General features: G+C 40.6%; 1 protein-coding gene across 1 annotated transcript in view; it reads left to right on the top strand.

Annotated features, from left to right (window-relative positions):
* Positions 1-27,621, top strand: part of slc6a6b (solute carrier family 6 member 6b) — a 117,072-nt gene that overhangs the window by 65,785 nt on the left and 23,666 nt on the right. The window contains exons 4-9 of the mRNA XM_039771135.1: positions 1,358-1,592; positions 6,600-6,732; positions 16,227-16,361; positions 20,684-20,787; positions 20,908-21,032; positions 24,070-24,182. Of these exons, the coding sequence (XP_039627069.1) occupies positions 1,358-1,592; positions 6,600-6,732; positions 16,227-16,361; positions 20,684-20,787; positions 20,908-21,032; positions 24,070-24,182 (845 nt within the window). The remainder of the gene's footprint in view (positions 1-1,357; positions 1,593-6,599; positions 6,733-16,226; positions 16,362-20,683; positions 20,788-20,907; positions 21,033-24,069; positions 24,183-27,621) is intronic.

Here is a 27,621-nt window from a genome sequence, read left to right as displayed (position 1 = left end):
CCAAACCTGCATAATCCAGTTGAGGGCGGTGAGGCTTATTCCTGGTTGCATAGGGCAGAGACAGCAATCTACCCTGGATGGAATGCTGGGTACATTCCACTCAGTCTTAAATTTATCTCTCTATTATAAAAAAACATCTTGGGATTCGACAAGACTTTTTTTCCTGTGATGAGGCGTGATCTTTTAAAGAGAGACAGAGAGACACTTTCACATCCTGTGAGACAGTCAAGTCATGTCATACTTAGAACCTTTCGAAGCAAGTCTCATGAGATGGTGACTTTTGCAAGCCACGCCCTACTTACAACATTTTCAAACAAGACCACGGTCATCTAACCTCTCAGTTGTTGGAATGCTTTTGGCAGACACACTTCCTGTGCTCGCAGCTCTTAAAAAGTTTATACGTTCTAGATGACACATCAACGAATAAGCAAAGAAGAAAGAGCAGCATGTCGAAAAGAGCCCCCAAAGCATTGGAGAGAAAAGAATGCCAAAAAGAAAGCAAAAAAGAACAAAAATAATCTATGTGCAAATTCTGAAAATAAAGAAAGTAATAATCAGCCCATCCTGCAAGACTAGACTTTGTGCCAAGAGATTTACCCACACCTGGGGCCGGAAAAAGACAAAGTAGAATGTCATAAAGAATTCAAAAACATTGGCACAATACACATGCAGAGCAGGTTAGAGATAATGGTAGTAGGTATATTCGATAGTCTCAAAAAAATGATTGTAAAGATCACATTAGCGCAAACAAACAGAAAATATTACTCGGTGAAATGAGATCACATAGTGTTTGAGGGGGAGAAGAGAGACAAGGTAGTGAGACAAAAGGACAGCTGCTGTACAGGCTTTTAAACGTTCGAAGCGCCGCATAAAATGCAGATCACGCTGTATGGTGGCATCAGCAGCAGCTGATCAAGCAAAGAGGAGGTAAAAAAAAACTGTATTTGTTTCCCATTTTATCGCCATTTAAGAGTGGTTTCGGAGGAGCAACCCCATCTCCTTCGGGTGCATTCAGCCTCTCTCTTCACAACAACACATAGCACTGGCGGGGGGGAGAGGAGGGGTTGGCGAGCGAAGCCCCCTAGTTATTATATATATATTTTTTCTCAGTAGACACCATTTTAGCTCACATGAACAATAAGTAATATAACAATTTCAAGGTATCAGATATGAAAGGGTATCTTTTAAAATGTATGCCATTGAAAATTGAGAAAGTATCAAAATTACTTTATGATTTAATACCAATAGTGCTTCCTTATGATGACGAATGAATTGAAAACTAACTACATCTCTATGAAAATGAGTAACTAGCCAGTAACTGACATCCTTTTTTTTTGTCTTGTTCTCTTGTTTTTAGGTATTGGTTACGCTTCCATTGTGATTGTCTCCTTGCTTAACGTGTATTATATCGTCATCTTGGCATGGGGTCTCTACTACCTGTTTCAGAGTTTCCGCTCAGAGCTGCCATGGGCCAAGTGTGATCAGGAATGGAATACGCCCAGCTGCGTGGAGGACACCCTTCGTCAGAACAAGACGCTGTGGCTTTCAGTGAACATCACCAACTTTACCTCACCTGTCACTGAATTCTGGGAGTAAGTGGATCCTTTGAGAACATTACTGCATTTCTAGGGTGACTTGAGAAATGTGTTTTTGTTTGTGCCCACATTGCAATGTCATTTCCTCATGGGGTTTATTTGTTTATTCATGCTAGTCATTTCCTTTTGAAGTTTATTAGTTTTACTTATTCAAGCTATTTCATTTAGTTATGCTTCAGACTGGACTTGTCTCAAAACACTGAGGAGCCATATAAGAAAGGGCAAAGACTGTTATTTCCTTAGGAGACTGCATTCCTTTAATGCGGATAGTGACTTGCTTCACATCTTCTACAACTCTGTGATGGCCAATGCAGTTTACTGTTCTGTGCTGTGCTGGGGTAGTAACATCACTTTAAGAATGGCTCACTAAATCCATCCATTCATCCATTATCCAACCTGCTATATCCTAACTACAGGGTCACGGGGGTCTGCTGGAGCCAGTCCTAGCCAACACAGGACGCAAGGCAGAAAACAAACCCCGGGCAGGGCGTCAGCCCACCGCAGGGCGCTCACTAAATCAACAAGCTATTTGCATTTAAATTGATTTGCTTAGCTTTATCCAAAGCAACTTGCAAAGTAGGCCAAAGGAATTGAGTAACATCAGTCTAGAGATGGTTACAAAAAATTTTTACAGGACAGGTTACAAAAGTTGATCGTCACCACTGAAGAACTATGAAGCTAGCATAACTAAAAAAAAATATCAATTAACAGTATTTCAGATATCCACAGAGCAAAAGACATTCATTACCAATGTGACAGATTTTCACAGAACAATAGGGTATTCAATCACTTCTTAAACACTTCTAAAACTTCTTAAATCTCCGGAGTCAGCAGTTTAGATGGAGGTTGGCAGCTCCTTCCAACATCTAGGAGCTACATATGAAAAGTGTCCAGATTCAGATTTCATACCAGATGCTGTTCACTGGCAGACCTGAAGAGATGAGAAGAACCATAGCACCTCACCAGTGTCTTCATTTAAACATGTGCTGATCCATTGGCTACTCCATAGACAACCATCAAGAATTTAAACTTAATATGGGCAGCTACAAGGGAGCCAATATAGCAAACCGAAGAGAGGAGTGACATGAGCCCATCTTGGCAGGCTGAATACAAGATAGGCAGCTGCCTTTTGAAACATCTGCTTGATAGCATACTCATGTCCACTTGCTAGTACTGAGTTGCAGTAATCCAGATGTGACAACACCAAAGCCTGGACCAGAAGTTGTGCTAAATGTTCAGTCAGATAAGCTCTAGTTTTGTGGATGCTGTGTACAGTGAATCTGCATGAATGAGAGAGAGTTGAAATATGGTCAGTGGAAGATAGCTACTCGTCAGTCACCACCATAAGGTTATGTACTGACTTGACAGGTGTTAGTGACTATGAGTCAAGCTCGAGAGTGATGGAAAGTTGAACAGACTGGCTGACAGGTAAAACAAGAATCTCCATCTTTGCCAAAACAGTAGATGGTGGAACTTCATCCAGAGTGAAATATCAGTAAGATATGCAGAAACTGTAGTCGGTACCGTGTTATCCTCAGGAGGAAATGACAAGTACAGTTGTGTATCATCAGCATAACACTGGTATGAGAAACCATGGGTTTGGATGGTGACGTCATGTAAAGAGAGAAGTGTAAAGAACTCAGCACCGATCTTTGGGGCACCAATCCCACATGGTGGGATCTGCCTAAGGTTATTGAAAAGGCAGGCCCAGTTATACAATGCACTATCAACTCACTGGAGATAGTTGGGAAGAAGAGAATGAAGAGAGAAGTGATGGACATTATGAAGAATGCTGCACATCCTCTCTGTGACATTCTAACGCTGAGGAATTTCAATTCACAGATTTCTCAGCAGAAGTGGGCTAAGAAACACTACAAGAGCTAATTTATATCAACAGCAATATCTTATATATAAACCTTGTGAGAGTACTGTCGCTCCTCAAACCCCACAGACAAACGTCCAAAACACCAAGTAAAAGCACCAGAAATATTTTAATTTCTTTTCTTCTTAAATAAATTGTGCCTTCAAAGCAACTCCACCACAACAATACATAATCAATAATATAATTCCATAAATCAATCCTCCTCTCCTCCCAGCAGCTCTGTCACACTATCTCCCAACTCAGGCTCAGCTTGCTGGGTTTCCCATAGTCCTTTAAATAGTCCTTGACCCGGAAGTGCTTCTGTCCTTCAGTCCATGTGATTCAATAGCCCTTCTGGGTCAGATGAAGACTTATATTTTTGTTCAGCCCGGAAGTACTTCTGTTCTTCCGACCCTGTGACTTGGGAGTACTTCCGGGCTATAGGGAAAATCAAAATCCTTGCGTCTCCCTGCAGCATCCCACGATGGCACCCATGACATCCAGCAGGGCTGTGAAGCCGCGCTCCATCTCCCATTGTGCCATGCGGGAATCCGGCGCACCTCCATGCTGCAGGGAAGACGCCATCTAGCGGCCTGGATGTGTCAGCCGGGATGAGCTGTCAGCCGTCCATCACAACGTCTACACATGGAAGTGTGTCTGTCTGTCTGTCTGGCCCAGAAGTACGAGGCTACAGTATGAAGCTCAAAAGAGCCGGCAAGCCGGCACCAAGTTAACTAGTCGGAAGAAGAAAGAAGGACGAGGCTACAGCATGAAGCTGAAAGAAAGTGACTCCATCGCCAAAGTGAAAATGCAGAGGAAAGACAAACAAAAGAGAAACTCGCTTAGAGGGGCGAGCACGTCTGCAAAACAAAAGTGCCGACTGTGCATTTCAGTTTTTTTTTCTGACAATTTCAATAGTTTTTACAGCAAGGATTTACACAGCTAGTGTCTTTATATTGCCTCACTGGAACTGGTACATTTTTTTTATCCTTAGCCAAGTTAAAAGTTTTTTGTTTTTTTTATTTCTTATAGTCATTCTGGTGTGTATCTATAGGCTATTCAGCAGATCACATTTAAAATAAATGGAGGTTACTTATACTATAAGAGGAGCAGCAAAGCAAGATAGTCCAGGTGTTTTACATAAGAAAATATACTGTATATACTGTACTGTAAATCTCATAATTATTAATGCATACAGTAAGCAAATAAACATCATTTAGATTACATCAAGGCTGAATCCTCCTGCATTGTCTACATTAAAAAGGCTGCTCCAACTTACACATTAGCACATACCTGCACTGTACATGCAAAGCAGAATATCACTTGTGCGCACCGTTCTGCGGCCTACAAAAATATAACAACAATTGTGCTGTCATAATCTTGAAGCCATCTTGTAAACACAGAAGACTTAAGAGTAATAAGAGACAAAAAGCAGACATTTCAAGGAACATGTGCAAGGATAATTTAAAAAGGACATAAAATTATGTTACTATGTTGCTCTTTGTTGAAGTTAGTATTATGAATTTTGATTTCTCTACCCTATTGCTCTGGGCTGATAGGAGAATTTCTCCAGACAAATGCCATGCTGTTCTATGATGCACCACACCGAGACAGATATTGTCCAATGCTCCACCCATCTATCCATTTTCCCAATAGTTTACCCCAGAGTAGTGGACAAGCCATTATCTACCCCAGAAGCACTGATCACCAAAAAGAAGCCAACTGTGGACAACGTGGCAGTCATTTGTAGAGCACACTCACTCTGGGCCAATAAACCTAAAATGCTTGCCTATGAGATAGCAGAAGAAAACTAAAGTATCCAAAGCCAAACTTGATTGTGATTTAAATGTAGCCTTGTGGACCCATGACCCACTGTACCAAGCTATTCCAATTCCGTTGTGTTAATCTTTTCAAAGAGAAGCTTGCTATGCTAGATCTAGTAAATGAGAGACATAGTTCATCTAATTATCTTACTTTATGATTTAGCATTAATGACTTTACAGATACAGTAGAATATTGGTGATAAGACAAGCTCCTGCATTTGAGATGGAAATATTCACAGTGGTGTCACGGTCTTGCTATGCATTTCCTGTGTGGCTTGTGAAATATTGTGTTTCTGTCCTTATTGCATTATCATTTCCGTGTGAAATGTATTTATTTGTTTCTTTGTTACACAACAGTGTTGCCTTTTGGTTTTCACTGTCAGAGAGAGTTTGCTCAGGTTTTAAATGTCTGTTTCACTACGATATGATTAATCCAGCAGTGAAGACGCAAAGCACAATCGATCTGTGCAGAACATCAAAATATATCCATATTATTGTTATTATGGTCAGCTATTGAACCCATCAAGTGAAAATACTTCAAGTTATTTTATTTTATTGTTTTTAACACATGTGAGATGCAAATCCAGCTGGGGCTCCGATCAGGTGATGACATCGCACATGCAAATATATGGCCTAAATTATTCACGTATGCACAAACAGGTTCCTCCATATGCTTGTCCTCATTGACCTGCTATTACTACAAGTGACAATATTGTCTGTATAGCTACCAACTGGGCATCCTACCCTGATTCATGTTCTATACTATCACAATATCATTACAGTTGCAGTTCTTGCTCACCCCCTTTGACAAATTATATGCTTAAGCTACTGTATAATATATAGTGGTATGTTGGTTGTATTCTTTATCTTACAAATATAAAAGGGTGTGTGCTTGTGAGATGCCACAGTGGCCGAGTTGGTAGTGCAACTGTCTTACAGTTCCACAGTAGCAGGCGTCAGCCCCAGCTTAGTTATCTATGAAAACTACGCATGCTTTCGGTGCTCCTGTACACGTTAGGTTAATCACGTTATGCTAAACCTAAAAAGCAAATGCAGGTTTTGTGCAAACATACCCTTTGATAAACGGATGTCCCATATAGGACGGTTTCAGCCTTATATCTGCTTCTGCTAGGATAGGCTCCAGCTCCCTGTGACCATAGATTGGATTAATGCACACAGTGAAAAACACAACATAAATAAGTGCTGAGCAACAGACCCGCTCTTATATTCTTGCTTTTAATCACTGGCAAATCGACTATCATTATCATTGGATTTCACTTGCTTTTTATTTAGCACAATGCTTGATTTTCTTTCTTTCAGGAGGAACGTCCTTAGCATTTCTAGTGGAATTGAGGAAGTGGGCGTTCTGAAATGGGACCTTGCTTTGTGCCTCTTGGCTGTCTGGGTCATTTGCTTCTTTTGCATTTGGAAGGGGGTCAGATCTACAGGGAAGGTAAATAACATTAAAAACTTACTTTATGTATCATTTTTATCATAAGGATTTTATTATGCTTTCCACCTGTGTTATGCAACCTTAACAGCATGGAGTTACCAGGGGCCCATATTTCTCTTAGTTGGTTTCTCCCTGTATACAGTATGTATATATATATATATATATATATATATATATATATATATATATATATATATATATATATATAAAATATAGGTTTGAGTTGTGAATATACAAGGCTGGCACTTTGAGCATTTAGGAGAGTGCACTGTACCATTGTGAAATTCTTTTGTGTTAATAAAGTTAATAAAACTGTAAATCTACTTTGCCCACCCCCGTAAATATTATTGTAACCCCAAGGGAGCACCACTGAGCCCCAAACCATAGGCATGATATCACTCAACACAACTCTGAATAAAAGTAAAGGATTTTATTTCTCAACAACTCCCTTTTCTAGTGAACACATCCAAAATACCCAATCACAATCAAAAGATTCTTCTGCTCCTTCTGTCCTCCAGCTGAGTGTTGCCCAGGAGATGGGATTGTTTCTGTTCTGTTTCTCTGGAGCACTTCCGGGTCATGTGGAAAGCAGAGAAGTCCTCCCCATGCAGTACCCTTTGATGGCACCCGACAGGGCTGCACTTCTGAACTCCATTTCCCACGCCAACCTGCAGATGTCGTAGCTAGGATCAGCCAAGAGGAACACTGCCACCTGTCATGCAGGGAAATGAACTGCATCTCCCAGTCCATCCAATAGGCTTCATTCCCAACCAGGACTAAGATTGCAGGGTGTCCCGGTTGGGTCTTCCACTCCCACTGTTCTTCCAGTATGGCGTCCTAGAAAGGCAAGAAATCACCCTCCATTCACTTACCATGTATAATAAATATACAATATAACCAATAAACATACATTTTATACAATCTAATCAATATAATTTCTATTGGTCTTTTTATAGTTTATGTTAAGTAGCTGCATAATAAGAATAGTACAACTTAAACCCTGAAGTTTCATTTTATTTACACTCAGTTATTATTGTATTGTGCTTAAGCTCCTTTATTAAAGGAAACTTACAAAATCAGGATATGTTACAACAATTTAACAATGTTACAAGTATTGCCCCATTTTTGAAAGTTGCCAAATTGGTTCTTAATTGTTTTTGCCGCCGCCACCTCCTTATTTGCTGTTGCTAAAATATCACTTGATTGCTGTTAAATAGCGGTGTGTTCTGGTAGTTCTATATATATACTGTATATATTGTATATTGTGAATTTCCCCTTGGGATTAATAAAGTATCTATCTATCTATACATATACATACATATACATACACATACACATACACATATACATATATATACATACATACATACACATACATATACATACATATATATATATATATACATACATATATATATACATATACATACATATATATATACACATACATATATATATACATACATATATATATATATATATATATACACACATATATAGTGTGTATAAAGTACCATGTGTACAGTGTCTATAAACTGTAATCAGCTGCTTTGGCTATTTGGCAAAAAAATTACATTTAACAGATCTCTGCAAAGTGGTGTAAAGTAATCATAAATATAAACCACAAAATAATGGATCGCAGATTCACCCCCTATAAAGTGACACAAATAATTAATGAATGGGTTTTAGAAGTCACAGAATTGGTAAAGGCAGTTCAGCTAAGGGATTTCAGTTGATCACTGGGCATATCTTTATGTGTGTTTGTGTGTATATATCTACTCTCTGTATATAAAATCCTAAGCCTAAAAGTGCAACGATTTTATATGGCGTTTTTATGTCACTTTTTTGTCATGCTTTAAATCGGGCTTATTTTAAAATCTACATATACAGTGGGTACAGAAAGTATTCAGACCCCCTTCATTTTTTCACTCTTTGTTATATTGCAGCCATTTGCTAAAATCATTTAAATTAATTTTTTCCCTCATTAATGTACACACAGCACCCCATATTGACAGACAAAAAAAAGAATTTTTGAAATTGTTGCAGATTTATTAAAAAAGAAAAACTGAAATATCACATGGTCCTAAGTATTCAGACCCTTTGCTCCGTATTTAGCAGACACACCCTTTTGAGCTAATACAGCCATGAGTCTTCTTGGGAAAGATGCAACAAGTTTTTCACACCTGGATTTGGGGATCTTCTGCCATTCCTCCTTGCAGATCCTCTCCAGTTCTGTCAGGTTGGATGGTAAACGTTGGTGGACAGCCATTTTTAGGTGTCTCCAGAGATGCTCAATTGGGTTTAAGTCAGGGCTCTGGCTGGGCCATTCAAGAACAGTCACAGAGTTGTTGTGAAGCCACTCCTTCGTTATTTTAGCTGTGTGCTTAGGGTCATTGTCTTGTTGGAAGGTAAACCTTCGGCCCAGTCTGAGGTCCTTGGCACTCTGGAGAAGGTTTTTGTCCAGGATATCCCTGTACTTGGCCGCATTCATCTTTCCCTCGATTGCAACCTGTCATCCTGTCCCTGCAGCTGAAAAACACCCCCACAGCATGATGCTGCCACCGCCATGCTTCACTGTGGGGACTGTATTGGACAAGTGATGAGCAGTGCCTGGTTGTCTCCACACATACCGCTTAGAATTAAGGCCAAAAAGTTCCATCTTGGTCTCATCAGACCAGAGAATCTTACAGATAGTCTTAGCAAACACCATGCGGGCTGTCATGTGTCTTGCACTGAGGAGAGGCTTCCGACAGGCCACTCTACCATAAAGTTCTGACTGGTGGAGGGCTGCAGTGATGGTTGACTTTCTACAACTTTCTCCCATCTCCTGACTGCATCTCTGGAGCTCAGCCAAAGTGATCTTTGGGTTCTTCTTTACCTCTCTCACCAAGGCTCTTCTCCCCCGGTAGCTCAGCTTGGCCGGACGGCCAGCTCTAGGAAGGGTTCTGGTCGTCCCAAACGTCTACCATTTAAGGATTATGGAGGCCACTGTGCTCTTGTGAAAGTGCAGCAGAAATTTTTTGTAACCTTGGCCAGATCTGTGCCTTACCACAATTCTGTCTCTGAGCTCTTCAGGCAGTTGCTTTGACCTCATGAGTCTCATTTGCTCTGACATGCATTGTGAGCTGTAAGGTCTTATATAGACAGGTGTGTGGCTTTCCTAATCAAGTCCAATCAGTATAATCAAACACAGCTGGACTCAAATGAAGGTGATCTCAAGGATGATCAGAAGAAATGGAAAGCACCTGAGTTAAATATATGAGTGTCACAGCAAAGGGTCTGAATACTTAGGACCATGTGATATTTCAGTTTTTCTTTTTAGTAAATCTGCAACAATTTCAAAAATTCTTTTTTTTGTCTGTCAATATGGGGTGCTGTGTGTACATTAATGAGGAAAAAAATTAATTTAAATGATTTTAGCAAATGGCTGCAATATAACAAAGAGTGAAAAATTGAAGGGGGTCGGAATACTTTCCGCACCCACTGTATATGTTTGGTATCATTCTTTATCAGATAATTGAGCAAAGAGGAGTTAAAAAAAAAACCCCAAAACTTTGTTTCCCATTGTATCACCGTTTAAGAGGGGGTTTTGGAGGAGCGACCGCGTCTCCTTGGGGTGCGTTCAGCCCCCCCCTTCACAACACGAGCGGGAGAGGTGTGAAGTGACTGGCGTGTAGCGCAGGCCTGGGGGAGTTGGCAGGCAAAGCGAACAGGGGGCAACCCCTAGTATATATATATTATATAAAAAAATCTTGGGTCGAGAAGTGATCATCAAAGAGAGACACTTTGACATCACGCGAGACTAGACATTACAACCTTAGGAAACAAGACTTTAAAGCAGCAGCTGGCTTAAAGGATGTACAGGCTGTACAGGCTTTTAAATGACCATTGCGCAGCGCGACATGCAGATCATGCAGCACGTCACAAGTGGAGGTTTTGTTTTGCCACCGTGCTGGCCTCGCTTGTGTATCCTCAGAGGTGGAGCCCTTACTCCAACTCCACCTCTTACTTCCAGGCCAGACAGACAGACACACACATTTCCACACGTTAAAGTATATATACAAGATATGTGTGTGTGTGTGTGTGTGCGAGAGTATGCATGTATATAGGTGTGTCCTACACGGGGTATGTCAGATCCTCAACCTCAGACACAACTCCAGTGTTCAAATTAACTCTTTTATAAACTCAACTAGCAGGTTTCTTCCATAAAACTCTACAACATTTCCACATGTTTATCCTACTCCGCTCCTGGTACTCTCCACCTGGGTGAAGGGCTCTTTTTTAACCTGGACCTGAGAGTACCTCCAGGACCTCAGCACTGTAACCAGAAAAACACTTCCAAGTCAGTTGGAACTTCATCATGACAAGGGACCCTGCCCCTGTAGCGACACCTAAGGACACCAAGAGGGCTGTCCACTAGAACTACAACTGTAACCCTGCAGATCTTCAGATGGGAGCCATACTAGTGGAGGTTCTGTCTGTTCAGAGCATTGCTTTAAATTAGATAGATAGATAGATAGATAGATAGATAGATAGATAGATAGATAGATAGATAGATAGATAGATAGATGTAAAAGGCACTATTTGATTGATAGATAGATAATTTATCAATCCCCAGGGGAAATTAACATTTACAATTAGATCAAGTAACACTGTTATCCGCTCTCTCTCTCTACTGCTGACCCATCCCTTGCCCTCATGTTTGTCTTCTGATCATTAACTAACTTGGCAGGTCTCCTCCAGCACAGACACCTTCTCATTCTGAGGACACATTTAATCTAAAGGAATCCTTCCTTTACCTTTCATCTTTGTGCCCTGCCTGATCAAAACTTTCACAATAACAACATTTCATTCAGTCAGCCTTTAGTGCAACTGTGTGCAACTTGCTAGAGTGATGACTTTTGACAAATGCTTTCATTTTTATTTGTACATTTTACACTCAAATACCCATTTCCTTTTGTTGGAAAAATAAAAAGTGATATGCGCCATATAAATGAATGAAAGTGATTCAGAGTGGTTAGGGCTGCTGTCCCATTGGGTTCAGTGGCTAGTTCTGTCACTGCCTGTGCACAGCGCACACATCCTGCCCATTTCCAGAATGGTTTCCGCTCTGAATTCCAGTCTATTCCCAGGTCCCTAAGGTGTGGATGTCATGTTAACAGCTGACTCTAAATTGACTTAGTGTGGATGAGTATTTTCAGTAATGAACTGTTGTTCCTATAACCGATGCTGCAGAGATAAGCTCTGGCCAGCCATATGGAGTGGCTTTATAAAATGAATGGACAGATGGCACAGATTGCCGGACTTTTGCTAGGATTCACTAAACTGCTAGATAAGCTGACAATGAGTTTCTAGAGTGGACAGCACTGGGCAGTTTATTAGTATGCAAATACATAAAACACATAAGGAAACTACTGTATCTTCCTTTTTGCAGTCTGGTTGCTGCTTGTGGCTTTCATACACACATGAATTTAAAAAATTGAGAGTATTCAAAATGTAACTTGAAATACTGAATCAATTGTTATTCTTGTGTTCTGTTTTGTGCTGAATCTACTCCATTTTTTGACACTCATTTACCTGGAAGGGGGTCTCTCTTTGAATTGCCTGTCCCAATCTTCTTTTTTTTTCCTACAAGGTTTTCTTTTATTTTTTTGAGTTTTTTCTTTTCTTCTTAGAAAGTCAAGACCATCAAGAAATGGGGCCCACTGAGGCATTCCTTGTGTGATTTTGGGCAATACAAGAAATTGTATTGTTGCTGTTGTCTTTTGTTGGGTAGGCATGTTGGGTCAATAGCTTGTGCTTCAGTCTCACAGATCCTGTATTCTGGGTTGTAATCTCCTTCCTGGCTACTGTCTACATGGAGATAACACATTCTCCTCATATCAGTGTGGATTTTTCTCCAAGTACTCAGGTGTTCCTTTCAAAACCCAAAACTCTGTGTTATGTTAAGTGATAACTCTAAATTGGCCCATTGTGGTTGTGTGCATTAGGGGCTGGCACTCCATTCTTTCAGTAATAACAAAGAAACTTCTATACAATCACAAACAGACCCCAGGCAATAAAGCTTTATATCTACTATTTATATATACAGTGGACCCTTGACTTACGAACTCAATTCGTTCATGAGGGCTGGTTGTAACTCAAGTTGGTTGTAAGTCAAGACTATTTTTCCCATAAGAAATAATGGAAATACCCATAATGCGCTCCGAACTTCCCACAGCAACACTTAATTAACCTTTTCATAATAAAAAAGGGTTGTATAATGCGCATAATTTACCAAAACACCAATAATTTTTCTAATGTACTAGCCAAAAAGTTATAAAAAGTGCCTAGCCTACCAGAAACAACAATTTCATACTGTACTCACCATTTAATTTGACATCTTTGGGCTGCAGGAAAGGAGGAGGAGGAGAATGAAACGGAAGGTGGTTATTGTTTAGAAGGATCCTCCTTATGCAAATCTTTTCTTTGTAAAATTGTCGAGATGGTGGATTTCGACATGCTGCAACATATTAGCGAGATCGGTCACGAACACCACTCATATTTCCGTACAATTTCCTTCTTCGTTTCGATTGTGATCGCCGTTTCTCAAGTTAATAATGACAGTAGTCGAGCACTCAGTTCAAAGCTGGCCGTGTTGTGAACTGCTGTAATAATACACTCCAAAGCAAGCCAGTGCTGACTCCGCCTGATGACATCATCATGTGCCGCGCCAGCCCGCTAGCTAACATCCCTTAACAATCGCTTTCTTTACCTTCTCTTCCTTCCTCAGCAATTATGCGTCTTGCTTGCCATGGTCTTAGTGAATTATATATATAGATAAATCACTGCACTGACCAAAATTACGTCCACAAACACATGTATCTGGGCTCCGACTGACGCTTACGAACACTTTCGGCTGTTTGTTTACAATCGCACAAGCGGATACACGTGGCCGCATTCAGGTCGTAACGCAAGATGTTGGTCGTAAATCAAAACAAAAATTTTGCTAGTAAATCAAGTTGTTCGCATGTCAGGCCAGTCGTATGTCAAGGGTCGACTGTACTGCTTTTCATGGGAAATATCATCGAAAGCTTTACATGTACTATATAACAGTTCACAACAGACACAGTGTATTTACAAATAATTAGAAATAGACGGCTTTGAATATTGATCTCAACTTATCAAATCACACTGCACACACTACTGAGCTAATTGAGACATTATATTTCTGTAATTTCATTCATCTGCTCTAGCCCTTCAGTGTCTCTCCTTCCAGTTAGTTTAGTTAGTTAATTTTACCTTTCTCTTTGGAATCTCGATCATTTAGAGCTGGACTTCACATCTGTGTTGTGGCAATGGAGACTGCATGACTTGAGAGTCAGATGATAACCAATGGTGTCTGCAGCTAATCTTCAACATTGCCTTCTCCTGGTGGGGTCTGCTAAAAGTAAACTGCATTAGGCTATGTGACAATGCAGGTTCTTGCTCCATGCTCCCACTTCCTTTTTTGGGTACCCTTAAACCCAACAACATCTGTAATGTCACTGGATGAGCTGGACAGTGAGGACACAAAGAAGCAAGGGGATGATGCAAAAAGGTGCAGGTTAAAAACAACAAAATCAACACAATTTTTTAAAGTAAAGTGCAGTGCTCCAAAAGAATTATATTAAATAATCCATTAAAACAGGGGTGAATCAGTGGAGGTTAAAATGTAGTAAATAATTCCTGTAAAAGTGAGGTTAAAACAATAGCTGGAAGCAGTCCTTTAAAACAAAACCTGGCGCCTTCATCTGCTGGCAGCTCCCCTGCTTCTCCCATCCAGGCTTTGCACCAGGGTAGTCACCCTACCTGCAGGTGACCTCCTTTACGTCCGGTTGCCTTCAGTCCTCTGGCTCTGTACGGCAACTTCCCCGGACTGAGACTTGGGTTCCACCAACAGCCAGGGTGCTCACGCTGGGGTTCCGCTCCAAATCTCCAGCTCCTACTGCCTTCTGCGCCCATAGGTGGCGAGCCAATCTCCTTGTGGTCACTCCTGCTCCTCAATAACAGCAGGAGTGACCACTACTGACTGCTCCCGGGTGGCAGCCAAACACCCCGCTAGGGCTCACCTCTTTCAGCTGCCTGTCGATACCGCAAACCTGCGTGAGCGAAGCTTTCAGCTTCCACGTTTTTCTTCTTTTCCTAACCTCCGTTCTTTACTTACTTTTTCTTTTTTTATTTTATCTCCCCCTCCAACTATATATAATGGGGACGTGGTTCAGGTGTGGTGATTTGCAGCTCCCGGAATCAATTACGGATGTAGATGATTCCTCACCTGTGCACATAAGCGAGGAAATGCCCGCAGCACGTTGCGTCTGAGAACCGCTTTGGCCACACTACCATACCATTTCACAGTGTATGCCCAGCTTAAAGGTAATTAGAATTAAAGGCTACTGTGCCTGCCTCACAGTCTTTACCAACAGTCTGACAGAACCATGCCATGTTTTATCTACAAAAAAAATCCATAAACATAAACTTAGCTTTATTGTGTTCAATGAATGAAAATATAATAAGAGAAAGAAGCAAGCGACTGCAGAGGCTTCTCGTTATTAGTGAAAATGAACAAGTAGTAGGCTAACCATTTTCTTTAATTATTTCAATTACGGCTTATGAAATTACCATGTATAAGACAGGATCCAACTAGACATGGATGTCAAGTGTATCACAGGTCACATCCATAAAACCCCCCACAATCACTCATACAGGACCAAGATAAAGATGCAGGTTAGCTAAACACATACTGTTTTGGGATGGGAATATGAGTAGAGTTCTACTACTCATGAGCACTGGTAGAATGTGCAGTCCCTCCAGAATTAGTAGCCAGGACAAGTGTGGCTGGGACGCCTCTTCCTTGTATGGTCCGGGGGAACAAGCATGGACAGAACACTACCTCCCCCCGGTAACGCTAGATGGCAGCCCCCGGGTGGCAGTTGTGCCTTACACTCCCAAAGGGCATCAAGGGAAATGGAGTTGGACACATCCCTGTTTGGATCCGGGGGTACCGCCAGGGGGCGCTACCACTGTTCCTGAGCCCTTGTGGTCGGTTCTTCCATTACACCCAGAAGTGCTGCCAGAAGTGAGGCAACGAGCACCTGAAGCACTTTTGGGTGCCTTATATAAGGGTTCAGCGGACAGTACTCGTTGAGCCAGAGTCGGGAGGAGGGAGATAAAGCTTGCAGAGGAGGAGTGGAGGAGAAAGAAGAGATGTTTTAGAAGAAGACTATTGTGTTAAGCTTGTGTTTTGGGACTGTGTTGCAGCTTGTGGGAATGGGGAAGATGTTACCTATAGGTGAAGAAAAAATAAAACATTTGTGTTTTTTAAGTGAGCCTAATGTGTCCATCTGTGTCAGTTTAAACGCTGGTATAGTGCCATCTGCTGTCACGTATTCTTTAAATAATATTGTGCATCTGCTGTCAAATATACTTTAAATGATATTCTGCATTTGATGTCATATATGTCTTTTTTTCACAAGGTTGTTTATTTTACTGCAACATTCCCATTCATCATGCTTTTCATTTTGCTGATTCGTGGAGTTACTCTACCAGGAGCAGTTGAGGGAATCAAATTTTATCTTTATCCTGATATCACACGCTTAGCGGATCCAGAGGTGGGTGCAATGTATTTATGTCTTTATGTACGAAGTAGTGGTTTGCTGGTCTTAAAATATTCTTTTTTTACTTTCTCGTATACAAAGTACAGGGAAAGTATTGTAATCTACCAAAGATTCAATGTCGAGATTTTAATGAATCTCAACGTTTTAGACCTTCCTGACTTTCTCGTACATGAAGGATAGGGAAAGAATTGGAATCCTCCAAAAATTCCATTTGGAGATTTTGATGAATCTCGACGTTTTAGACCTCCCTGAATCTGAAAATACCATTTTTGGAATTATGTCTGTGTGCCTGTCTGGGTGTATACAGTATGTAAACACGATAACTTGAGTACGCTTTCACTTATGTATACAAGTATTAGGTGCAAAACTTAGATTTCTATCAACTTTTTTTGATTTCTGCTAACCAGAACTTTACCTTTTTATTCAAGCAGCTGCAGAGTCCAATTTAGTGAACTTTACTTTTATACTAATTGTTCAAATTATTAATTTGATTTGTTGTTGATGGTTTTTTTTAATGTACATAATGTAAAAATATCATTATCTTGTGGTTTACTCCTCAAATATCCATTCCCACATCTGAGTATACGAGAAAGTCTGGGGGAGACCACACCTGATTTTTACATCATGGTATCAACACATTAACTGCTAAGACATTGAATTTTAAAGCACAAGGGTACCTGCTCAGTTTTCACTGACTCGTTAGAACATTAAAGCAATCTGGACAACAGCAGGCCATTCAGTCCAACAAAGCTCGCCAGTCCTATCAACTTAATTCTTCCAAAATAACATCAAGTCAAGTTCTGAAAGGCCCTAAAGTCCTACTGTCTATCACACTACTTGGTATCTCATTCCACGTGTCTGTGGTTCCCTGTGTAAAGGAAAACTTCCTACACAAAGAATCGTAGACACATGGAATAACTGAATGACCTCACTCAATGACCTGCTTATGTGTCAGTTGTAGGACAGTACTGTTTGTAGAGCACCATCAAATGGCATTGACTGTGGAATGGCTCCATAAAAATATCAGCAATGGCTGTTTCTTAAAGGAATACTCCACCCATACAGGGCCGTCTTAATGCATGGGCACTCTGGGTAGTTGCCCAGGGGGCCCCACAACCATAGGGTCCCATTTTAATCAATGTATGTTGTGACTTGTTGATTAATCTTTGCTGTACAGCACGTATTTTCGTATTTAAACACTGATTTTCTTAGAAATACAAATACAATAAATATATGTTTAATTTTATCGACTGTTTCCATTTTTATTCCTGTGAGTGGTTGTGCAGGTAGGAACCCCAGTGCACTGCTTTCCTCGGGGGCCTATAATGCTGTTAAGATGGCCCTGCACCCATAAAATGATATATTTTTTATGTTACTTACCCATGTATTTTGTAGTGGTGCCCAAGATCTATTTTTTTTTTGTTTTTTTTTTTTTTTTTATTTATTAATTTTATTATAATCAATACATAGTAATCAAGTTTTTACAAAAAAAGAATTATGCTAAGAACAGATCGATCCCCACCCTTGAGAGAGAGAGCAAGCCAAATGGTGTAAAATTTAAGGCTTGTAAAAAATACCTAAATCAACAAATTCTCTGTGCTTTATAAACTCATTTCAAAATATTACTGATTAGATCCTGCCATGTTTTGAAAAAAGTCTGCACAGATCCTCTAACTGAGTATTTGATTTTTCCAATTTCAAATAGTATAACACATCGGTTTCCCACTGACTTAAAAGAGGAGAGTTTGGGTTCTTCCAGTTTATCAGAATAAGTCTGCGTGCCAACAGTGTAGTGAATGCAATCACAATTTGTTTGTCTTTCTCCACCTTAAGACCCTCTGGAAGAACCCCAAACACAGCTGTTAATGGGTTAGGAGGGATTGTGAGTCCAAGACTGTCTGAGAGGTAATTAAAATTTTTGTCCAGAATAATGTTAATTTGGAGCAGGCCCAGAACATGTGACCCAGTGAGGCTGGGGCTTGGTTGCAACGTTCGCAGGTTGGATCTTGCCCTGGAAACATTTTGGAGAGTTTTAGTCGAGACAGATGTGCTCGATATATAATTTTGAGTTGTATAATTGTATGCTTTGCGCATATGGAGCTTGAGTGAATTCTCTGCATTGCTACTTTCCACTCCTTTTCTGATATATTAATTGAGAGGTCATTTTCCCAGTGTCCTCTTGGATCTTTGAAAGGAAGGGATTGTAAAAGGATTTTATATATTGTAGAGATGGAGTCTAACTCCTTGAAATTGAGCAATACTTTTTCCAGCGTGGATGAGGGTGCAAGATGAGGAAAATCTGGAAGGTTCTGTTTAACAAAGTTCCTGATTTGAAGATAGTGAAAGAAATTTGTAGCTGGAATGTTAAATTTGGACTGTAATTGTTCATAGGATGCAAAGACGTTGTCTATATAAAGAGCTCTTAACAAGTTAAGTCCAAATTTTTTCCAGATATTAAAAACTGCATATGTTTGTGAGGGTTGAAAGAGGTGGTTCTTTTGCAGGGGTGCCACAGAAAGAAGCTTCTCCGTCTTAAAATGCTTTCTACATTGGTTCCAGATTCTAAGTGAGTGGAGCACAATTGGGTTATTAGTGTATTGCCGATAACGTGTGTTTATTGGAGCGCAGAGCAGGGAATACAAAGAAGTACTGCAGGATTTTACTTCTATTGCGGTCCATGCCTGTGTGATCTATTTTTAATGAAATGTTTTTGTGGAGAATGGACATACCAAAGTTTTTAGTTGAATGGGACCAAATGGTGACCAGCACAGGACAACAGCAAACATTATGAAAAATGGCCATTAAAAAAAAAAAAAAATCACGTTACTCGTGTCAAATAATCCACACATCAATTCATCCAGTTATTTGCTCATAGCCTACAAAACTGTATTTTTTGCTAAAATATTGTTGAATAAATACTCAGAAAAATACATGCAGTGCCCTGCGCTTCCTTACTACACTGGGTGGCAACATCCTGTTTGGACACACGCAGGACTGCCCACCAAAAACTACAAACTGCAATGCAGCCTGGGAAGCAGTCTCCCACTGTCTATCCATTGTAGCGACCTCCCGAAATGTACCACTTAACCGACCTAGTCGGGATGCCTGTCCACCCACATCCTTCCATTAAAAAGACCTCCCAAACAGGTATGGAACCATTCATTCTAGTCGGGACGCCAGGGAACCCATTATACTTATTAAAATGTCAAATCTTGATGGTGTGAAATAGAGAGAGCATTCACTAGAGGATCTCTAATGGCACTTCTGTGTTCCTGAGTTCGTCTTCTTCCATCGGGGAGATTCACTAGAGTATCTCCAATGGTAATTCTGTGTTCCTGAGGTCTTCTTCAATTGGTGGGAAATCCTTCTCTAATATGTAATTGTTATGCAAGGCAGGCCTCATTAGGGCAAGAACGCAGGACAAAGACAGCATTCCTTTATATTTATTTATTTGGCTGAGCCCAACATATACTCACGGATAAGTTCTCCCGCGGATAAGTCAGGACTTGATTTTACTATATAATTTCTGGTATTTTATAATGTTGGTCATATAAGTGGAATGCGGAAAACTCACGCTGTTGGTCCAAGAGATTATGACATGCTAATGCCCACTTGAGAGAGTAACCACAGAGCACACTGCCTTTTTTTGTCTCTGTGGGTGCGGCATTGCAATATATCACGTGTGCTCCTAACCTCTCTCTTTCTCTCTCTATTGTGCCTACGTGACCACACAGTAATACCCAAACTAGTGCAACGTTTGCACTGTTTTGTGTATCTCACACCCTCATAACACCTTTATCGTAAGAGCATCCCTTATCTATGATGAACCATTTGATCAGAAGAAAATATGAAGCTGTTTTCAAATTAAACATCATTGAAGTGGTGAAAGAAATTGGTAACTGCGCTGCTGCAACAAAGTTCGACGTGTCTGAGAAACTGATGCGAGCTTAGAGGCGGCAAGAAGATGTAAAAAATTCAAATTAAGTGTCGCATTTTTGAACGGGCGTATAAGTCGGGGTCTGATTTTATGATCGATTTTTTGGGTTTCAAGACCCAACTTATACGTGAGTATATATGATAATTGCATTTCTTTTGGTTTTCCAAAAAGTCAAGTGTCTTGCTCAGGTCACACACTGTCAGTAGTGGGATTTGAATCCACAGCCTCAGAGTTTGAAGTCCAAAGCCTTAACCACTACACCACACTGCCCATTCAGCCTATGACTCTCTAAGATAAAGTTGATGAATAGGAGATCATCTTCTATTTCAGGCCTTCAAATTTTCAACACATTAAGCTGTTGTCCTATTGTTTGTTTCAGGTGTGGATCGATGCAGGGACGCAAATCTTCTTTTCATACGCGATATGTTTGGGGGCAATGACATCACTGGGGAGCTACAACAAATTCAAATACAACTGTTACAGGCAAGTGTCATGGCCTGGGGATGGGTGGTGGGGGTAGAGTTCTGTAGAAAAGTGGGGACTACAGTTCTGTAGGTTCCTTTTGTGTTAATTAACAAACTCCATGACATATGTGTGACTTAGGGACTGTTTGCTGCTCGGATGTCTGAACAGTGGTACCAGTTTTGTGTCTGGCTTCGCAATATTTTCCGTCCTGGGCTTCATGGCACAAGAGCAAGGGGTGGACATTGCCGATGTGGCAGAGTCAGGTACGATGGGTCCAAGTAGCAGTGATGGTGGGCACTGCTGCTTAAGAAGTGGTCAAATCATTGAAATTGTAAAGAGTGACTAAAAGGCTTTAAAAAGAATGGCGAACCGGGACACAATACTGCAGAGTAAAGAAATGTAAAAATCCTGGAGATGAAACAAAAGAAATCACAAAAGGGAATAAGAACTTGCTAAAGTATATCTAATAGAAATTGTTTGGCTTATTGTCTTATTTCTTTCATCTGTTCAAAATATTCAATATATGTGATCATACAAAGAACAAACTATTTAGAAAAGGTGCATGCAGTTGCCTCTTGTCTTGTTCTTTTGAATGAATAAGATCCCCACTTTGTCCACACGAGAATGGGTTGATTTCAAACGCGTTCAAGTCAACCTCAGCTGAACAAGACTTTGTCTTTAACCTATTAATGTTTCAGATGTTTTACACTTTTAAATCCACTGAACAAGCAACTGAGAAATGCTGATCTTGAGATGGATGCCCTTTCTTGCAGTACAATGTCTAATTTTGTACTTTTAATACTCACAACTTTTCTTTTCACATTTGAAATGCAATTTTTTTAAAGCCACATCATGTTTTGATTACTTGTTACTGGTGCACATCCCCTTTTTTTGATATTTGGGCTCAATTATTTGGGTATTGCTAGTGTCTATGTCAATACTCCAGACGATTTCTACAGCTTGATTTCACCTTTTGATAATTTTATCTTTTTTTTTTTTTTCCAGCAGATGGTGCATCACAAACATTAACGCTGCTTTCTCAAATCCCATAATAAATGGCATATAACAGAGTTGTGCACACGTTAATGCGGAGGTCTGTGTTGATTACGTAGATTTCAACCTGTCTTAGATAGGCAGTGCAGGTAGCGTTTCCATAAAAATATAACCAAATACAGGGTGAATCAAAATTAGGTTAACATTTGAATGGCGGAAACAATTTATTCACAAAACATACTTCATATGTGCAAGATAATTTTCAGGACTGTCTCCACCTGTTCGCCATCATGTTCAACACACAAAAACTAACGAGCAACAGTACCATAGATAGATGATGATACCACAGTCCGTATTCTGTCCTTCAGGTCATTGATATCACAAACTTTCCTGCTATACACACACTCCTTTACCATATCCCATAACCAGAAATCACAGGGTGTCAAATCGGGGGTGTGTGGAGGCCATGGCAATGGTCCACTACGACCTGGAAAGGTGTGGTTGCAATTAAAATAATCCATTAGTGTTAACATGATTTCGACTCACCCTGTATTCATTTCTTGCCATCACAAATCTATTCATGTTGAACTTGGAGGAGGCAGGTTAAATCAGTGTCCTTTACTACTAATGTTTAAGACATTGTGGCCACTAGTGGGCATAGCAGAGCCCCAAACAGTTGGCACAACAACTCCACAGACACCATCCCTGGCTTCACACCAACCCTTTTATTTCATAACAGATACCTTGCACAGACATCTTTTTAATAACAAGACAATGCAGAGTCATCTTCTCTTTCTTTTCTTTTCCTCTGCTCCTTCCACTGGTAAGCTTTGTCCTCCTCACAGAGTGGCTGCTTTTACACCAGACCCAGGAGTGGTGCCAGTGTTGAGATACTGTGCCCAGGAAATACTTTGGTGTCAGGTGGAACTGTAACAAAGCAAGGTAATCCTCTGGGAGACCAACAGGACTACAGCTTCCATGCATCCCAGCTGGTATCCAAAGTGGAACCACACTAATGGAGCACTGCCACCAAGTGAACAGAGGGAATGTGAGGCAGCCCATTCTGTCCATCCACTATTGGGGCAGGGAGCAACACTCATTCAGATCAAGACGTCCATCCATCCCTCGTGTTAAACTTCCCAGCCAGTCAAGGGAACACCATACAAGCCAGAAGGGGTGACTGTCCATCCATGATATTGTCCTTCCATGCCCTTCCTGTTGGTTGCAGGAAGGAACCATCTGCTTGCATCATCCCTGCTCATGGTAAGGGAAAACCTGCCATCCCAACCAGGACGCCAGCCCATCGCTGACAACAGCAAGCAAACTGCTGCAGTACACTCTGACAGTTTTGTTGCTTCCCATAAATTGTCCATTGATTCATATTTTCATGTCAAAATACAAACAATGTAAAATATAATTTTAACTACAGAAAATTTTTTAAAGAACATTGTGTTAACATATTAACAAACATTCTGATAGCCATGGAAAGGTGCGAACACAATGCATTTATGGTAGTGTTTTTAGGTTGAGTGGATGACAGTGTTACGGGGCCTAAATATGCCTGTTTAAAGTGTATTCATATGAGGTGTAAAATAGTTTGGAGTATTAATAGAGACCCTAGCATACAGTATGTTAAGCGAGTCCTTGTGTTTAAATGGGTGGTCTTTTTCCTTAGAGCTTATTTTATAAATGAACCACAGTGCACTTTCTTCGGCTGTAGCAACAGCACGTTTGGAGCTCAGAAAGCTCCCTGGTCTTGTGTCTGGGGCAAAATTTAGACCTAATTTTTGCTGTAATAAGCTTAACAATAATTCATAGAAAGCATAATCTAAACTGACAAAATTGCTAATATTCTGCAAAAACTTCAACCATAATTAACTGTTTATTTTTTTTAACAAACCCTATTTTACACATGTTTTGGCATCTGAATTAAGAAGCGATTTAAGGTGGGACAGATCTACGAGTTTTTTCGTAGGCTCTGGTAATTCTAGTGTTAAACCTGAAAGTGCTGAGGCTTTCGAGAAGCTCACAACTGACTTCCTCGAGGATGATAAACAGAGACGAGGGAAGTAATTGACTAGAACCAAAAACTAATTTATTTCTTTTAAAACACAAAAAATATAGCTTCAACCAATATAAAAATGCATTAGTTCCAAGCAAGGCTACTGCTCTCTTTAAATGGCACCACAACTTAATTTCCTGTCAGGCCGTCAGGCTCATATCAGTAAGCCACGGGGTTGCCCCAGACAAGGCAGCTCAATCAAATCCAGCTTGTAATGGTCATCTTCTGTCTCTTGGTCTTTTTAGGTCCTGGCCTGGCTTTTATTGCCTACCCTAAAGCAGTGACCATGATGCCTTTGCCAACATTATGGGCTATTCTCTTCTTTCTAATGCTTTTGCTGTTGGGTCTTGACAGTCAGGTAAGTTGCCATTGTTTTTACTCAGTCACATGTTTGGACTGACCTTCTGAATGCAGCAGGATGGGTGGTATGGTGGGCATTAGCCTTTAAAAGCTTAAGGTTCTGGTTTGGTCCCCATTGCAGACTCTTTCAGGGTCACTGAGTGGGTTTACATGCACAAACGAAACCAGAATAAGTTAATTAACACAGTTAAGGCAGAAACCTGGTTACTTAAAAATCTCCATTTGTATGCACTGGTCCACCTATGGTGTTCTCCTTTGGTAAAATGTTCTGATGTCATAAAAATGAAGTAAAGAAAAGATTAAACAACATGATCATCTGTCGTGAATCTGAAAACAAGCATGGAGCCTGTGACTTCCGAGATTGTGATACTGAGCATAACACTGAACGTTCAGCTGATCAACATAAATTTAGCGATTTCTGAAATATTGTGACAGATTATTTCACCGAGGAGAAGGAATAATACGATTGTCCGGGCATTTTTCTGAGGAAATTGCAATTCCACTGCATTGTACCCCATGGCTGCTAGATGCATGTGCAAAGCATCTAAGAAAACCCTAACCTTAACTGCAATCTGGGTAAGCATGGCCACAGAACTGGGATTTCTCGTGGAGAAATATAGATGTGGCAATCCTGCTTCTCAGAGAGCAATATCTTGGTTTCTCTAACAGAATAAGGGCATTTCTGAAAGCAGGTTTCTGTGAATAAGCACATTATTAAAGCGTTTATAAACGCACTCACTGACTGAGTCACTAAAGTGTCTGTGCTCCGACCATCCTTCTATATAAAAATGGTCGGGATTGTCCTTCTGTCCCAAAAGTGCTACGCAGACGCGGAGTTTCACACACACCCCGTCCATTTTGCAATGCACGATGGCATTTGTAGTTTCGTTTTTCCAGGTAAAAGATGATTTTCTACTCCAGACTGTGTGATATCTTCTTCTTCTTTCTTACTATATAAAAGAGGTCGGGATTGTCCTTCCGTCCCGAGAGTGGAAAGCGTAGCGGTATTCCGCTTACCACAGACTTACTACTTGCAGCTTGTGGTACGAAGCGACATGATGTGAGCAGAGTTCTGGTGCTCCCATCGTTCCCTTGCTTTTGTGAGCGATGCGCTGGAAAAATAGACAAAATTATGTCTCTGGAAATAATTAATGTTGATGGAGAGTACAAATACCTCACCGCATAGTAAATATCAGGGGGATTCAAAAGGGCGACCTCAATATAGAAAAAAAGTTTAAATTTCATCACAAAAATAACAGAAACTACGAGTATTAAAGTAATACCGCTCAAATGCAATATAACCAAATTAATGAGTTTGTATAAAATATCAAATTGATCTACATATTGAATTGCCTTAAGAAGTGGTCAACTTAAAAGTCAGTCGCTTTAAAAGGCCGGTCAGCCTAGTTATAAATAAGAACAGAAAAGATGAAATGGAGTTTCAGTCACAATTCCTGTTTACTGAGATAAAGGTTTTAATGAGTAGGGTGTGAACTTACGTGCTTATTGCACACCAGTCACGAGAGAGAAGTGGGATTGCTACCATCTGGTAAAGAGATGGTTGGGCCTACAGGGGGTGCACCAGCTCCCCAAACCCAACAGAGACAGATGCAAGGCACAAGTCTAGCAACACACACAGGTTTTATTTCAGTGGGAAACACTTTTCAATCATTTCCCACCTGCACAGCACAGTTACAAAAGCGCAATAATAAAAGCAGTGCACGGCAATGCCTTTCTCTTCTTCTCTCCATCTCTGTCTCTCCTTCCACCTCCACTACTCCTCCAGCAAGCTGTCTCTCTTTTGCTCCCGACTCTGGCTCTTGGAGCAGTGGCGGCAGGCTTCTTTTATCCTGCAGACCAGGAGTACTTCCAGTGGCCCGTTAGCATGGTCCAGAAAGCATTTCCAGGTGAGGCGGAAGCCCAACAAAGTAGGGCTACACAGTCTGTGCAACACCCCCTGACGGTACCCACAGAACTCAACGGGACTGTGCCGAACTCCAGCTCCCATGAAGCCCTGTGGTGAATCAGAAGCATCACTGCAACCCTAGGATTTCAAGGGAGATAATGACCTGTTTATGTTCTCTCCCCCAGGCCTTCCATTAAGAGCTTCAACTGTAAACTACGATGGTTAAAATATTCTGGTTGCCAATAAAAGGGTGGATGGAGTCGCTTTAGAGTCACAGTACTTCTTATTCCAGGTTGGCAACTTACAGATGTTGTAGCCTGCCCAGCTCTCGATACACAAAACAAGGCTTGCCTCCATAATTTACATTCAGTCATCACTAAGGTGCAACCTCAAAGCGAGCCTTACTCCAAACTTTAGAGCCAGGCTGTGGCCTACACAGACCCAAGAAAGAGATGTCCACTGTGAAAAATGTAAGAGTGATGTCAAAAAAAAAAATCTGTCACTTTTGGTAAAGAACAACTTCTTTACAGTGGATTCAGAGAGTATTCAGACCCCTTTCTACACACTTTAATGTGTTGTAAATTAAATTTTAAGTGAATGAATCTGACACTTTTGCTCTGCTGTCTACACTCAATAGCACATAACAACAAAGTGAAAACAGGTTTGCAAAACTATTAAAAATCAAAAACTGAAATCTCTTATTCATGTAAGTATTCACGCTCTAAATTCAGTTCTTTGTAGAAGGCCCTTGAGCAGCAATTCTAGCAACTAGCCTTCTTGGGTTAATCTCTTTACACCACTGGATTTGGGCAGTGTATCCCATTTTTCCTGGCAGATTATTTTTCCAAGTGCAGTTAGACTGGATGGGAAGTGTCTGTAATCTGCCATCTTCAGGTCTCTCCACTGATCTACAGGGTTTAAGTCTGAGCTTTGGATGGGCCACTCACAGACAGTCAGAGACTTGCCCTGAAGCCACTCCAATGTTGTCTTGGCTGTGTGCTTCTCACTGAAGTGCTGAAAGGTGAACTGTCTCCTCAGTCTGAAGTCATGTACACTCTGCAGATGCTTTTCTTCAAGGTCCTCTCTGTGTTTGGCTGCATCCATCATTCCTTTAATCCTAACCAGTCTCCCTGTCGCTGGTGCCGAGAAGCACCCCCATAACATGACGCTTTACTGTAGGGAAGGCATTAGGCAGGAGATGAGCAATTTGCAAACCTTTCGGAAAACAGGTTTTTACTTTGTCATTACGAGTTATTGAGTATTGATTGAGGGGCATAAATGGCAAGTTCATTTATTTAAAATCCAATCTACAACATGATAAAATGTGCAGAAATTATAGGAGTCTGAATACTTTCTTAATCCACTTCAAATCATTTTCCTAAAGGGCACTGCTATCAGTATGACTCTGCATCTCGGAGAGGAAAGAACTCCCAATGGGAGAAGTACTGCCATTTTTGGCCTGGCTTAAATACAAATTGATCAAGATCTCCTTAGGTGCAGGAGACTATAACACGTCACAATATGTAATAAC

The sequence above is a fragment of the Polypterus senegalus genome, chromosome 12 (genome assembly GCF_016835505.1).
Source record: "Polypterus senegalus isolate Bchr_013 chromosome 12, ASM1683550v1, whole genome shotgun sequence".
In the NCBI taxonomy this organism is placed as follows: Eukaryota; Metazoa; Chordata; class Cladistia; order Polypteriformes; family Polypteridae; genus Polypterus; species Polypterus senegalus.
Note: the sequence above shows the minus strand (reverse complement) of the source record. Positions and strands in the feature narration are given on the sequence as shown.